At 45.0% G+C, this 16,756-nt stretch overlaps 1 protein-coding gene across 1 annotated transcript in view; it reads right to left on the bottom strand.

Moving 5' to 3' along the window:
* Positions 1–16,756, bottom strand: part of DOCK2 (dedicator of cytokinesis 2) — a 330,536-nt gene that overhangs the window by 189,460 nt on the left and 124,320 nt on the right. Inside the window, exon 27 of the mRNA XM_087816193.1 lies at positions 8,052–8,147. Coding sequence (XP_087672319.1) covers positions 8,052–8,147 — 96 coding nt within the window. The remainder of the gene's footprint in view (positions 1–8,051; positions 8,148–16,756) is intronic.

The raw sequence follows: 16,756 nt of genomic DNA, 5'->3' as shown, positions 1-16,756 counted from the left end.
TTGATAATACTTCCTAAGTTCAGGAGATCCCATGTTGAAGCCATGAAATAGTCTGCAACCTGATTCATCACACTTGCATCAAAGTAGGGAGAAGACTTTAGGCAGAAGGAGGGTAGTGACAGCTCTTATTTACCGAGGGCCTGCTATGCGTGAAGCCCTGGGCTGCGAGCTTTATGCGTAAGTTGTGATTCAATCCTCACCACAGGTTGACAGGGAATAACCATTAGCCCCATTTTGCAGGTGAGGGAACTGAGGAGCAAGACTATGCAGAGACTCCCAAGCTGTGAAATGAGGCCTCCTCTCTCCTCTTGAGGAAAGGGGGACCAGTTCCCAGATAGTAAAAGCCTTACCAACTCCAGACCTTGCACCCCAATGCCATGGCCCTCGGAAGCAATGCTGAGCATGAGGGTGCAGCGTCAATGCCCAGGCAGCAGACATTCCAAAGTGTCTAAATTCTCCAAGGACAAGAAAGGTAGCCTCTCTTCCAGTTCCAGGAAGCAGGACAGGAGCTACAGGGGAGTCTTGCCTTTAAAACCACACTTAAAACGACTTGTTCCAAATCAGATCTGCCAGCTCCACTAACAGGAGCCAAGAGGCCCTGAGATATTCGAGGTAATTTCATTAGGACGATGATGTACTGGCCGTGCATTTCCTAGTACTCACTGTTCAGCTCCCAGACTCAGTCTCTACCCCTCCCTCTCTGGGTGCTGGCCACAGGGGCCCCCAGGTGGCTCATGGAGGCTCTGGCCCAGGGACCAGCTTCTCCAGGGCCTGAACCCACCTCCCCACCCCTGGCAGAACCTCAAGGCATGTGTTACTGAGCCACAAGTGACACTGTCAGGGTGGCAACTATAAGAGAATGTTCATCTCTGAGCACTCTCTCCTCCTGTCCAAGGCCTGCTCGATTGGAGAAGGCAGTGGCTGTTTCAACAAATTTTGGAACCTGTATCTCCTCTTAATTCCCTTATTTGTGGTTCATCATAGAACAGAAGAAAGGTTTGGAGGATGCAACTGCCTCCGATGCCTCAGCTCTCAAACTTTAATTTGTCTGCAAGAATTATAACACACAAGGCTAGTAAAGTAACTGGGACTTTTATATTTAAAAGGTCCTTGAGGGAAAGCCTGGGCTGAAACAAATCTTTTCTCATCTTATTTTTTAAATCAGAATTCTTTTAAAGCTAGACATTCATTTGGACTTTCAATTAGTTTGTTCTTTTCACTCATTTGCTCCCATAGCTACTCGCCTGGCCCTGGGCCCATAGACAGGAACCTCAATAATAATAGGGCACAGTCCTTTCTGCAAGGACCTTAGTCTAGTAGGGAACACAGATAGGTAGAGAGATGATTCCATTATGATATGGCAACGCTGTAATAGAAAAATGAACAAACAAGGAGGTCACTGCAGAAAAATGACCTGGAGAAACGAGAGGAGGCTTCACGGAGCAGGAGATAAGGCAGGGAATGCGCTTCCTCGCAGGACCCCTAGTCCTGCCTCTCCACCTGTTCAAAGTGTTCACGTCATTCAAGGGATAGACCCAGTTCCACGGGACGGGGCTGGGTGGAGTCAAACTCACTGTCTTGCTGTGGCCCCTTAATGGGCTTCCTGGAGTCTGTGGTCCCACAGGGTGGCAGAGAGGGTCACGCAGGTGGCCCATTTGCCCGTTGGAAAGTGAAGGCAGACCTTTGAAGCCCTGGTTCTCTGATGACTTGGGTGTTTTCTGGAGTCTTTGGTGCTCTTGCAGGATGAAGCAGTGACAATGGGGTGATTTCCGCTTTTTTTTTCCCATTTATAACAAACTACTCTGGATTTCTGGAGCTGGCTTGATGCCAGCTGTATTTACCTTTACTTAACTGCTCAATAGACTCTGTGAAAACAAGGGTAATTAGGCCCAAAATATATCACCCAGAGGTTTATTTTAACTACCTGAAATAAGAGCTAGGTCCCAATTTCAACAAAATTACCAGATCATTTCCCTTCCAAGAACTTCTGGCAGGATTTCTGTTCCCTGGTGGATTCTTCCAGTGAGTTTGTCTGTCCACAGCACTAAGAAGGCTGCAGGCAGGGTTCAGCCTTCTCTAGAGCAGCCAGCAGTGAGATGGAGGCACTGGCCAGGAGGGGTGCCCTGAGACACCCCCCACCTGCACACACAAGCATGGAATTCCTCATGCTGCTCCGAGACCCATGGAACAACACAACACATGCTCCTGGGTTCCCGTCCCTGGGTTCATGTCCCACCGTGCTACTAGCTGTGACTTTGGCCACGATGCTCAGTCTATCCTCCTGAGCAATGAGAGATGATGACAGTTACCTGTGACAGCTCAAAGATGTGCTCTGTTACATGGTAGGAATTTCCAGTCAAACTTTCTTTTTTGTATTTTAACATCTCCGGAGATTATAGTCGATGCAGTAATAAACCACCGTGTCACAGTTTAATGGGTAGCATGTTCACTTCCTCTGATCACATAAAATCGTGGTGCATCTTACATCAGATAAAATATGACCTGTGGTATGTAGACGCCATTTCCTGGCAAAATGTCAACTCTCTGGTCATTGGTTTTTTTCCATTATCTCCTGCTTTTAAACCACAGCCTTCTTAAAGGAGCCGACACTGTGTGGGAGAGAATATTGGTTATACAAGACCTGGACTGGGCCAGAAGAACACCAAGGATTTCAGTCTACACATAATACTTGCAAGTGTCCTGCACACACCAGGGTTCTCCGATCTCGTGCTCATGGCAGACTAGTCAGTGCAGCGCTTCTCCCACTGAGCCCAGATGCAGCCCCTGCACCTTTCTCAATGCAGTACCACAGGCGGTTGGTCCAACCCACCAGTGTCGGCGCATGAAGCAATATCTATTTTCCATCCTCGACTCAGGAGCTTGGGAGATAGGGAAAGAGAATGGGCACTGGCCATGCCAAAGAACTCAGATGTATGAAAAATATCTCAAAAACGACTGAGTCCATTGCTCAGAAGAAATCAAGGTCTAGAGCCCTGCAATCAACATAAAGTCACAGAGCCAACTCTGCCAAACGAGTATGAAGGCTTTCCCCTTTTCTCCCTCATCCAAGATATGCCCTCTGCTGACCCATGCTGCCTTTCTCAGCATCAAGGGCAAACTCCTTGGTTATGTAAGTAAACAAGCAGGTCAGACTCTGGCAGAGACAGGAAGATGGGCCAGCAGCCATGTAAAAGTCTTCTGCTTTCTGCTTTTGTAAAATTTCTTTCTGCTCATTTGTCACCATAAACACCTCATCGTTCAGGCAGGCAATCCATAGAACAGAGCAGGAACGGTTATTTCCAGCAAATGATAATTACAATGTGCTCCGCGCGAGAAGCAATCATCCTAGCCCTGTGGTTCCTGTAAGTTTAATAGCCAACACCTTTTATCGCAACGTGCCCACTCCTACATATAAGGAAACGCGTCACCATTTAATCCCATAATAACATGAGAGAATCAGCTGCCCCATGCCCACTTGAGGCCTTCTTGGGATTTCAGAAGTACTAGATGTGTGGGGTGTTTGCCACAAATATAGGTTGTTTAATATTCCCAAGCAATGGAAGGAGACCAATAAAAATCATATCTGGAAAATTAAAAGTGATGGTTGGAATGGGGATCTCTCCTCCTTGTTGAATTTCAATTTGAAGTTAAATTGGGGCTCTCCGTGCTAAGACAGGGACCCTTGACCTCTGAGTAATTACTTTCCAACATCATTTTCTTTAATTTGGAGCAGCTAGTTCTATTCTAAGAATTGCTGGATATGCCCGTTTTGTGAACATGAAGCTACAGCTTAGGAAAAGCCTGCTGTTCCTTCCTCTTTGTCGAGGCACACCCCTGCCCCAGTGAGGTGCCTGCTGAGCTCTCCTCACTCAGCACTCTCAGTGTTGTAACGACAAGAGCGAACCCAAGGGTCATGGAGACAAATGGCACCGCTTCAGCTTAGAACCTTTGCAAGGTTCCCAGAATCAGCCCGGTGGGCAGGGGAGGTCTGAGCAGGCGATTCCTTCCACTGCTGCCCCCTCCCGAGACGTGGGCTGGCTCCCCACATGCAGAAAAAGCATTCGCTGAAGAAGGAAAAACAATCTGAACTGAGGGGGGAGCACATAGGACAATGTGAAGGTCTGATACAGCATAGCATTTGGGGGCAGTATTTCACTCATTCATTGCTCCAACAAACATTACTGAGCACCCAGTGTGCTGAGGATGAAAGAATGAACCAAACGTGCTCCTGGCCCTCCAGGGAGTCTACAGAAGGTAAGGGCATGGCTCACCAAAACAGAGTCACCTGCAATGGACCAAGCACAATGAGCCCAGTGACTGAGGTCACAGGGGCTCTGCAAGCCAGCGGGAGAGCCAAGTGGGCAGAGGCTGGGGCCAGAAGTGCTGAAAACAGCAGCACCTAGTGGGCAATTAGAAGTGGCAGATGAGTGAGAGGAAGGGCCAAGAGGAGATCCATAAACTGGTAACATGAGCAAAGGGAGAGTGTCGAGTGCTCTCCGGGCTCTAGTCATGGATTGGCTTTGGGACAGTGGACTTGAGGCACTTGAGAGACTTCCCATTGGAGGAGGCCATGGTTTTCTCCAAGGCACAGACCATACCTCATTCATTTCTGAGTCCTTGTGCTGAGTATATAAGAAGTTCTCACAAAATACGAAGTGGATAAGTAAAGGAATATTGTGCGTAAAAAACACCTCTGTAGATGCTTCTCACATATCATTTCATTTAATTTTCACAGCAACTCTATGAAAAAGGTATAGTATTATCCCACTCTATAGATAATAATATAGGCCTCAAAAGTCTGAGGTATAAGAGAGGAACCATGTAGGGCAAGTTCACAGACTAAAATGACTTAGAAAAAGAGGCAGAGAACATGGGAACATGCTCAAAATCATTAGTCACCAGGGAAATGCAAATTAAAACCACAGTGAGATACAACCAGAATTGTTATAAACCCACTAGAATTGTTATAATCCACAGGACTGACAATAGTACATGTAGATAATGTAGGTAATTTAGATAATCTAGAACCCCAAACATTGCTGGTGGGACTGCAAAATGACACAGATACTATGGAAAAGTCTGGCATTTTCTCATAAAGTTAGACATGCACTCTCCACATGCCCCAACAATTCCATGCCTAAGTTTCCACCCAAGAGAAATTAAAATATGTTCATACAAAATCTGTGTGTGAATGTTCACAGCAACATCATATATAACAGCCAAAAGTTGGAAACAATTCAAATGTTTATCAGCTAGTGAATGGATGAACGAAATAGTCATACGATGTACTACTATTCAGCAATAAAAAGGAATTCAGTACTTACACATCCTAAAATATAAATGAACCTCAAAATACTATTCCACGAAAAAAAAGTCAGACACAAAAGCCCTCAAATGTGTGATTTCACAGATATGAAATTTCCAGAAAAGGCAAATCCAAAGAGCCAGACAGTAGGTGAGCAGTTGCTTGGGGCTGGGGGTGGAGGGTTGGAGTGGTGGGAAGTGACTGCAAATCAAGCTCCCAGGGATAAAGAAACGTTCTAACCTGAATTACGGTGGTGGCTGCACAACTGCATGTATTTCCTGAGATCATCATTCAGTTTTAAACTCTGTAAATTATACTTTATACGTCAATTAAACTTTTCTACAAAGGGAAGAGAGAGCTGTGTGGTTTAGAAGAAGGGGAAGAGGGATGTCCCAACAGGTTGGTGAGGTATCTGAGGTAGCCGCATGAAGGAAACACACATTTGTGCTGGACCTGGAAGACTAGGTAGGATTTCAACAGAGGGAAACATTGCATGAAAGAATTCCAGACAAAGAAAGCAGCATGAAGGCAAATGTGCCAGGCATGTTTGGGAAATTTCCAGACATCCATTGTGGCTGGATATTTGGATGGAGAGAAATAAATGAAAGTAGAAAACTTGGTTGCTACCAGAGGACAGAAGCAGAGAATGGAGCAGACATATTCATTTACGACTTAATTTGGTAGACAGTGGGGAGCCACTGAATATTCTAGAGGAGGACAGTGTCCTGGCAGAGATGAATGGGGCAGCAGGGAGACGTATGTGTTGGAAGGGTGAGCAGCCAGGGCAGAGCATCAAATAAAAAGCTCAGAGAACTGGCTCTAGTGAACTGTGGCCACCTGCCTGTGTCGTTCATGCAAAGGGACAGAGAAACACACTGTACCCGATAGAAAGAAAACAATAATAGGCACCAGTTATTTGGTGCCTTCTCTGATTCAGGCACTGTTTTAAAGAATCCTTTCTAAAGGAAAGAGAAAGTGAAGAGTCTGTGATGTATGAAATGAACCAAATGGATTGATGAGCATCTTTACGTCTGGCTCTAAAGAAAAGGAATGGAGATTAGAGGAGACATAAGATGCTTAACTAAGGTGTGTTATGGGAACCACAGATATGGAAGCTTGTAGCTGAATAAGAAATGGCGATACTGCTAAAGTGGAAGGGCAGTGAGTGAAACAAACAACAGAGACCAATTTACTGGCTCTCTGGCCCAGGAAGGCGGGCATTCCTGGCTCTGCTGGTGCCCTCTACGATGTCCCCATGCCCTGAAAAGTGCATTAATATAAACTAAGGACACATGTGTTGACATGAGTGGACAGAACCAAGGGTATAAAGAAGACTGTTACACTCTATTGCCTCCGGGGAACAAGTCCTTGCCCACCTAATGTCCTATGTCCATGAAGAAGGACCAGAGTGGATCCACAATCAGCATCCACTTTTAATTATTTGCCAAACTTAAGTATCAGGACATTGCACATAAAGTAAATGGATTTTCAGCTTCTCTTGAGAAGTTGGGAGTTGTGGAAACTGTAGGACCTAATCCCACATGGTGTCATCAGAGCCAAGTAACACTTGTCCTGTTTAAGTATAAAGGTCCCTGCCTGAAACACTTCATTTATTCACTCATTCATTCAACAAGTATTTACCCAGCACCCACTATATGCCAGGCACTGGAGATACAAATGAACAAATCAGACAAAATCCCTTATGTTCCTGGAGCTCCTATTCTCACAAGGAGAGCCAGACAATAACCAAACACATAAAGGGACACGTACACTTCCGGTGGAGACAGTATAAGAAACTTAAAGAAGAAAGGTATAGAGTGAAAGAAGATGGAGACGAGAGGCGGCAGGTACTGCAGACAGGGCAGCTGGGGCAAGGAAGCCTCTCTGGTTAGGTGACGCCGAGCTGAAGTCTGATTAACAAGATGGAGCAAGCCCTCAGGCCTGAGGGACAGACAGACCAAGCCAAAGAAACGGCGACTAGAATCCTGCTCTATTTGTGGGAGAAGCACGTAAAGGAATGAGTGAGGGGCAGAGGGCATTTCAGGTGCCAGCGATGGTTTACATGTTGTTCTGAGTGAGATGGGAAACCACTGGTGAGTTTGAGCAGGAGAGCAACACGGTGGGCCATGCTCATCTATGTTGGTGACTGGCCCACGTAAGCATTAGTTTTTGGCCCTTGGCTTAGGGCAAAGGTTAAAGGGTTAGGGATAGGCTCTGTGCCTGGAGAGAAAAAATAATCAGACTATGGGGCAGGAATCTCCTGATCTATTGAATATAGTGTTTGTGTAGAATCACTCAAAACTTAGCAGCAACCTGGAATTAACTGGCATCTACAGGAAGAGTGAACACACAATGAAGCCACTTAGAAAACCAAGCTCACAGGACCTGAGATGGGGCACTGCTTGACTCTAGGCCAGAAGAGTAAAGGTTTCTGGTGGACGTGAGCGTGGAGCAGTCTGCTAGGCCTGCTCGCAAAGAGCTTCTCTCACTTCTCCATCTGTACCAGTGACATTCCATCTCCAATGGTACAGTCAACTTGGTTGACAAGCCCTAATCTTCTTTTATTTCAGCAACTTGAGTTAACTCACATGTTCTCCCAGCTCAGGTAGGAACAAATCTGACCCTCACACTCCAAAACAAAGCAGTGGGCAGTGCTTGGTGCTCAATACGATCTGATGTTCCAGAAAATCCATTCCTTGGCCATGAACAATTGCAAATGTTTGACAAGAGGAAGAGATCTACTCACAATCAGGTTGTGATCCCGCCCCATCGTGATGACTGTCCGGTTCACCGTGCGAAGCAGTTGGACCATGATCTCTTGGATGTGGTGGTAGGTGAAAGCCTGTAACACAGTCAGAGACATCTGTGTGACCATCAAGACACTATATCTGTACACCTCTTCCAAAGGATTTAACAGTGGTCAAACGTGACCACCAAGATCACCACCACCACCACCACCAGCACCACCATCATCATCATTTCTCTATCACCATCACCACCAGGCACTAAACACCAGGAATTCCACTAACCAACCTGAATATAAGTTAGTGATGAAGAGTTAAGCCCTGGAATCAGAAACGTCGGATTTGGAATACTAAATCAAGAATCACTGTGCCAACAGGACTGAGTTACTTCTCTGTACCTTGGTTTCCTTACCTGTGTGACAGTCAGGATCTAGCCTGGAATGGGGAGGGAGTGTAATGCACGGGGTTGGTTATATGGGTGATGCAGAAACTGAGACACCAAACAAGAGTACCAAGAGATCAGCAACAGAGGGAAACCACTATACCCCTGAGGCCAAAAGGACAACTAGAGGAGCCAGTGTTTCTGGAGCCTGGGCCTGGGGTTATGTGACAGAAACTGTAACCATGGGGTGCTGGTGAAGTAGAAGCTGCATGATCCACCTTGGGGGAAATTCAGGGTGAGCCAGGCTGTGACAGTTATGGACTTCTGCCTACTTTAAATATAAGTCCCTGACTCTCAAGTAGAACTTGTTGATGCTTTTTGAGCATTTGCTGTGGTAGGCAAGGGTTTCTTGCATTTTCACCTGCATTCTCAGCTCCTGTACAATTTCATCCATGCATACCTGGGAGGGTGGTCATGGCCAAGTGGAAAGGCCCTGGGATTTAAATTCAGCAGCTCTGGGTCTGAGTGCCAATTCTGCACTTGCACTGTGTGACCTTGCTTATCCCTTAACCTCTCTGAGCCTCAACTTCTCCATCTATAAAATGCAGAAAGGTTTCTCACCAGTCTTTCATGGTTGACATGAACATAAAAGTAGCACGTGCGATTCTGGGAAAATGCACATGCCTCATTCCACGGCAGGAGATTCTGTGGGTCTGAGACAGAGTCTGGCCTTAGTAATTCATGAAATTTATGCAGCTTATTCTGATGGCTGAGAATCATGACACAACACACTGGGGGGCCCTGGAGACAGAGAATCGGGATTGGGAACAGCCTGTGACTCTAGGGCCTCACCAGAGCCTGACATAAAGAAAGTGCTAAATCAATGGTGGCTGAAGAGTGGATGGCCACTCATACTTATTCATAAGCACCTTATTAAACTCAGCTGCTTTCAACTTAACTGCGGTTTGTCTCTTAATGTAACCCATGAAAGGAAAATGGATTTGTAGCAAGAAAACGAAAAAAGATGTGCTTATTAAAAACCGTCCTCTCTTCCCAACCTGCTGTCAATGACTATCGGCATCCAAAGATGAGCAGCCAGAGATTCCTTTCCCCCTCTCTGCCCAGACTCATTTCAACTTTGGCTAACCCCCAACCGCCTGTGGAGTTCCCTAGCAGAACCTCTGCCACCAGACCCTCCATCAAAGCATGTATTTTACAGAAACAAGTTCTCGTGCTCCACCAGGCCTCAGTCTCTTGCTGGATTTGAGCCACTACCCCACCCCACCCTTTCTTCACATCTGCCGTTTGCCTCCTGATGCTCAGGATCAGGGGAGAGAACATCTACCTTTAATTCTTGGCTGCAGGTAAGCCTCTCTCCTGACTTCCTTCTAGCCTTTATTTCTTTGAGCCTCTTTACTGACCTACAATCTTCAGTGTTGTATATTATGTGGATGTGATGCTCATGCTAATAACACAAATCACTAACATGGTCTGAGTGCTTACTGAATACCCACGAAACATGACCCCATCTCACAATGAGATGGGCAATATTATGATCTTCATTGTTCAGATGAGAACACTGAAGCCCAGAGAGGTTAAGTAACTTGTCCAGGGTCACCCAGCTAACAGTCAAAGAAAAAAGATTCAAACCCAGTGGTCTGGCTACAGAGCCTGCTCCTTGCCCAAACTCACCCAGATCTCTGGTTGTTATTTTGGGGCCTCGTCAGCCTCTTTGCACCTGTGAGGATGGGTAGACCCCTCACCCCAATCGGGCCAACTTCTACCTGCCTTCAGGAACTCCTGATCTTTTCCTTCCCATTTGGAACATCTTTGGTAGTATGTCTTCATTACTCCCTCGGCTCCTCCGCAATTTCATCAATCTAAGCCCACTGCCAGTTCATGTAATGGTTTCCATTTGATGTTTCTCCCCCCAGGATTACATCTCTCTTACTTTACCAATAGAGATAAGAAACCCCTTTCTCTTGCTTCTCTTAAACAGCCATTTCTTCATCCAAAGAGCAGCAATTAGGGCTGCGCAGAAAACCTGCTATTCAGAAGCAGAAAACTGTCCAATTTAACTCATTTCCCTTTCAAGGTACCAATATGAGAGTGGGTGTAGCAGAGTGTTCTGGGGTCAGACAGTCTTGACTTTGAATCTCATTTCCGCTCATTTGAGCTGGGTAACCTGGGACAAGTTGCTTTTCTTCCCTGAATTTCAGTTTCTGTGTTTATAAAGGTGGCAAACACTAGCAGCCTGAAGTGCTGGTTTAAGGAATAAGCAAAGAAATGCAGGGAAAGCCCTCGATGCCAAGGGTGGGCACACAGTAGGCCCTCAATAAGCTGTGGCTGCAACCTGTTTCCCTCGGTCTGCAGCAGCGCTCCAGCCATGCTTGCAGATTCCCTGCACATAGCAGAGTGCAGTAAAAGGCAACGCGTGATCTAAACTCTGGATCGTACCAAGCTGTCGCCCAAAGAATGTATACCGAGTATGCAAACGGAAAACTTTCAAGATGATGAACCTGTGCTGAGCAGTGCAAGCGCAGCCACAAATCACCCACTGCTAATTGCTCTGCTGCCAGGCGAGTGGGGGGCATCTTGAGGAACGGGTCTTCTGGGCTCCAGCTAAATGGTGGCTTGTAATTGAAATGACAAAGTCGGTCTTCCCATTACGATGGCAAAGAAATGAATCCATCCAACCTAAACACCCCGCAAATTGTAGTGATTTTTCTTTCTTTTAATAATCATAGGCTGTGTGTGAGATCTGGAAGGAACTCAAAGTCCTTTCTTTTAATGCAATCTTACCCACAAGCCCAACACGTAGCACAGTAGAGAGAGAGATGAAATGAGTTGTTTGGGGAAAGCTGAGAGCCCTATGATTTCGCTCCCATGTGGGATATAAAACTGAAACTTATAGACACAGACAACAGTATGGTGGTTACCAGAGGGAAGGGGATGGGGGTGGGGGAGGGTGTAAAGGGGACCAGATATTTTTTTTAAAAAAGTAGAAAGAAAGAGCTGAAAGTAGGGTAGGCAGTGGGGGGCAACCCCTGTCTTCTTGGCTTACCCTAGGCATTAGGCCAGCCCTTGGACTTGGTAGAATGTAATTAAAAATTACTAATTTCCCACAGTATTTCCAGAATACTAACAGAGCGTATCATAGATGAGATAATTTTGCATAATAAGACACAGACACAGCGTTTCACAATATTGAACCAAGTTGTGTAAAATGTGTCCCGTATTTTCATTTTTCTTTCAACCCTTCTGATGAAACCAAGTAGAACCTCCCCACCCCCACCCCTTTGGCGCTAATATGTCAACACCTCTATAGTCCATGCAATACCCCTTTTCACCACAAGGGGAGTCCTCAGGTCAGAGCAGAGAGACACCAGAGTCAAGAACTTAATAACATTGTTTTACTGTGTCTATTTTTAAAAGTTTTTGTGTGTGTATACATGTATATATATATATATATATATATATATATATATATATATATATATACACCCCAAGTGTTCAAGATAAGATCTAAAACTTGGAAATAAAGCAAAATAAGGATTATGTGACTTTTTAATTGCACATTTCCGGTAAGCCCAAATGGGGGAGTCCTCTTACTCTCTGAGGAAATGTAATTTTGTTTCAGTATCTACAACTGAGTAGGAAGCAGAAATATCAGAGTCCTGTAATGTCAGGGGTTCACTTGTAGAAAAGAGATAAAGTGTAATATTTGCTGGCTTGCTGAAGGTTATAGTTCTATTGCTCTGTAAAAATGTTATGTGTCTTACATCTGAGGACGATTTGATATAAGCATCTCCTCTCTTAAAGTTCAAGAGTTCTAGATACTTTTGAGCCAGTTCTTTCTTTGGTCAGCTTTTCCCTGTTTAATAAATAAAACTTTGAATTGTGTTCACTATCTAATTACATAAGATGATATTCTTAACCATTTGAGAATTTTACTTTTACACAAGTGATGCTGACTACTTACTGGTAGTGTCCTTAAATTTTGTGTGTGTGTTTTAATCAAAGTTACAAATGTGTACAATTTAGAAACCCTGTCCAACGTTCATTAAAAAAATAAAACATCAAGAAAACACCAGTCTCTCATGTTCCCACACCACTGGAACTTCTTTATTGGAGCTTATTTCTTTAAGCCTATTAGTTGTTACTTTGTTATTTGTACTCATGTGGCCAAAAACATGTTTGTATTACCTCTTCTTTAAACAAATTTGTTCAGTCTCTGGCATTATCTATTAACTTTCCAGCATAGAAGACAAGACAAGGACCTCACTCTTGTTGCCACCCCCACACCCCATAACACACTTGTATTCTTTCCATTTTCGCTTCCTTCTATAAAGTTATAGTATAATTTTGGCTTGATCAATATTTAGTGTAAAATAGTTTGACATGTAAATGTCATTCCTATCCCAGTTGTAAACAAATTCCCATTCCTTGTACAACTTTTCACTCCCCCAACGGAAGGAAGCGACCTAGAACGGGCTTCAGATTCCTTTTAGCCCTCTGTCTTTTACGCCACCTTTTCCATATCTGTGACGGCCTCTTCTATTTTACAAAATCCTCTCTGCGCATTTTAAAAGTATGCTCTGCCTGGCAGAGTCTCTGTCCTCCAAGTCGCTGCTCTTCGGCCTGTTTGCCTTGCACTCCCCCCCCATGGCCGAGTTTTTTCCTTAGTTCTCTGTAGTGCACGGTGGTATATTCGCATCTCAGCGTCGGGGACTCGCGGGCTGGTGACCAGCTAGGAGCATGCGAGTGGAGCCTGTGGTCCGCGAGCCTCTCTGCTGGGTGATCTGGATGGGACAGTTACTTGGAGAGACTCAGATGCCCATATACACCAGGCTTTCTTCTGGGGCCGGTTGCATCCGCAGACAAGAATTCTCTGATCTCTTGCCTGAAGGCTCGGAGCCTGGCTGCCAGCATTCTGGAGCCGAGTGGGAGGAAAGCGCCAGAGGCCTCGGCTTCTAAGACGGGCACTGTGATTGAAACCTTGTTTTGAGTGTGGTGTCGCTGCCCTCAGCTGAGCCTGGTGTCTCCTAGTCCAGGCACCCTATGCTGTTTCCTCTTCATGGAATAAACCTCCAGTGACTTGGCTGCACAGACAGGTAGTTTCTTACAGACTTGCAACCCATCCTCCCTTCCTGACCTCCTCTCCTTCACCCCCACCTCCAGGGGCTCTGCTACCATTTCCTATAACTTAGGGGAAATCTTTGCTTTAGTTAGATTAGATGAGATGTCAGCTTTCCCTGCTGCTGCTGGCTTATGAGTCACTCTTCTTGGGTCTGCTAAATCAGTTAGTACTTTTCCATATGATATCTACCTTCCTTTTACAAAACTTCCTTTAGCTTTTTTTTTTTTTTTTTCTGGTAGGTTTTCCAGAGGGAGTGAAATATGTGACTGTGTTTCATCTATCATCTTTACAGGGATTTCTACCCTAAATGTCCATGTTTAAATGTTCATAAGTGAAGCTCACTGAATTAGAAATGTCAAAAGTACTTGTGATAATGTTAAATGACAAAAATGTGACTGTGTTATGCTGAAGTCAGATTCTGAAAAGAGTTCTAGTGTAACCCTTATTTTACAAAAAGCCAAACATCAGCTTTGAGGAGGGGGTTTGCGCAGGTCATGTGACCCGTGACGTCATCAGAGCTAGAATAAAAAACTCACTCTGCTGGGCCATGCTCTCTGACTGCTCCCTGCACCCAGCACCCAGTACCTGGGCAGCCTTGGTCCTTGTGTTCACGCCAAGGACAATCCCAGCCCTCTGCCTGCTTTGTGTTTAGGCCTTTTTAGTACCAACATGAAGATCACAAGGTCACGGCTACAGAGTTGAATCCAAAGACCTTTTCTTTCTAACAAGAGACGTAATGGCATAGTCTGACCATGAAAACAGCTGCTACCCAGAGCTGCCACTGTTTTTCTCTGCTCTGTGTTCCCACATAAGAGGTTTTTCAGCTTCTTTTTTATTTCAAAAGCACCATAAATACTCACCTACAAAAAAAATATCCAAACTTTCAAAAGATAGCAACAATTACCATCTAAGAGACACCCTCTCTCTCTTTCGCCCGTGAGGTCATGGGATTTTCTCACGAGTTCTAGGTTTGACACCGTTTTCCTTCCTCCTCTGTGAACTGGCTCCCGTCGGGAAAGACCTGACCTGACTTCACAACAGCTCATTGTGTAAAGCAGGCAACAGAGGCAGCAAGGGCTCAGAGAAGCGGAGTGGGGGTCAGTGGAGTTGGGTGACAGCTTTGCTGTACCCCAACATCTCTACCTCTCCTGCCCACTGGGCAGCCCCCACTTCCCAGGCATGATGTGGGTGATGCCTTCATGTGGTCATGAGTATCTGAGCCACAGGTTAGCCTTCTGTAGGAGGGAGAATGCGTCAGTGGTAGAAGACAATAGAAGGAAAGAAGAGCGGCATTCTCATTCTCACACTGCTGTTACCTAACAATCTTGAGGTCGTACTATATGCTAAGAACTATGCATATAGACTTGACAGCTACAATCTCATTTAATTGTTTAAAACCCCTATTCAAGCCCCAGATGTGAAAAATGAAAATCGGAGAGAGGTTGAGTAACTTGCACAGGATTCATCCACTCATGGGTGGCCGAGCCTGAACCCAAGCTCAATTCTGTCTAATCCTGTGCTCTTTCCATGACACAAAGTATGGGGGTGGTGCCAAGAGTGGGGATACTTTAGGCTCTCCGCAACCTCTGCTGCAACGATTCACAGTACTATGAAAACAGAGCCTCTCCTCGCAGAGATTATGGAGCTACCACTAACTATGCCCCTTCCCTTGGCTTACTTCTCTGAGCCTCAGCTTCTTCATACTGGGCACAATGGCACCCACAATGTCAAAACTGTTTTGAGAATCTGTAGCTAGTTCCGACATCGATAGCTAATATTTTCTCAACTTTTACTATATGTTAAGTATATGTCTAAGTACTTTTGCATATGTTAATTTAAGGAATTCTGCGTGCACCTATGAAATGAAGGAAATGCTTCTATAATCCCAGATTTACAGATGGAGAAGACTGAGGCTCTGGTTGGGGTCACGCACTGTGTGTCAGTGCTGATCCGAGTCCCAGCCCAGGCCTGTCTGACTCCTGGGTCTAGGCACATAGCTGCCCCTGCCTCGGTGTTTCAGGACCACAGAGATGAATGCATGTGGCAGGACTTTGCAGATGATAAATCTTTCTGCAAATTTTCCCAAAGTAAACAACAAGGCAAACATTTGTGTGCGCAGCTGTGTATAGCATACTGTATTATTTATAATATCCAAATGCAGCAGGCAAGACAAATGTCCCCCAATAAGGATCCTATTATATAAATGACAGCTTATCCACACAATGGAGTAGACAAGACAGATATGTCTTGATCTCAAAAGATACCCTTAATATATTCAGTAAAAGAGACCACAGGCTACCATATGTAATGTAATCCCATTTTGTTTTTGAAAAATATTTTCTTACATCCAAAAGTCAGGAACAATGCATGGCAAACCATTGACAACGGTATCCCTGAGCAGGGGGAAGAGGTGGAGATGTGAGGTTAAAGGGGTAATTTTACTTGCTATGGTTTGCTGGAAATTTTCACAGTAATCACTTATGTTAATAAAGAAAATAGAACTACTTTCCAATTGGAAAAAACAGTCAGTCAATACATCTAAGGAACCACTCTCTCAGGGCACTGGATGGACACATTCCGGGGGCTGCGTCAGTGCACTGTGGGCAGCCCTGTGTGTAGGGTGAGGGTGTTTGTGCCCCGTGCTGGGGGCCATGGACCCTTGGTGCTCACAAGAAGAGTTCTGTAGTCAACTGAGAGGAGCATTACAAAGTAACATGGTTTCACACCTTTATTAAAAGGCATGGCTATGAAATATTTTATTCCATTTATCAAATGCTTTTTAAGTTCCATTGGCAAGTGGAAAAAAAACCTACTTAAAGCAACCAGGTAAAGAACATAACAGAACTATTGCCTCCAACAAAAAATATCCGATTGTGCTTAAGTCAGATGTTTCTTTTATTCAGACCCCATTAAGTTGCTTTGCGGGGTTTTTAGTAAAATACACTGGAACCTCCAACCTGCAGCTGAGAGCAGAAAAAATTAAACCTCCCAAGGTCTGCAAGTCTAACATCTTAATGCAGATGAATGGAGACTGACTGGAACCATTTAGGAGATGTGCCCCAGAGGTGCCCACTTTTGTGTTTTGTTCTTCGAAATGGGAAGAGTCCATGGGACTGTGTAAGGAGAAACAGACAGACAGCATGGCTAACACTGGCTAAATTCTTAGGATGTGCCGGCAATGGGCT

The sequence above is a fragment of the Miniopterus natalensis genome, chromosome 4, assembly GCF_054644295.1.
Source record: "Miniopterus natalensis isolate mMinNat1 chromosome 4, mMinNat1.hap1, whole genome shotgun sequence".
In the NCBI taxonomy this organism is placed as follows: Eukaryota; Metazoa; Chordata; class Mammalia; order Chiroptera; family Miniopteridae; genus Miniopterus; species Miniopterus natalensis.
This window is presented reverse-complemented; position numbering and strand designations above follow the sequence as displayed.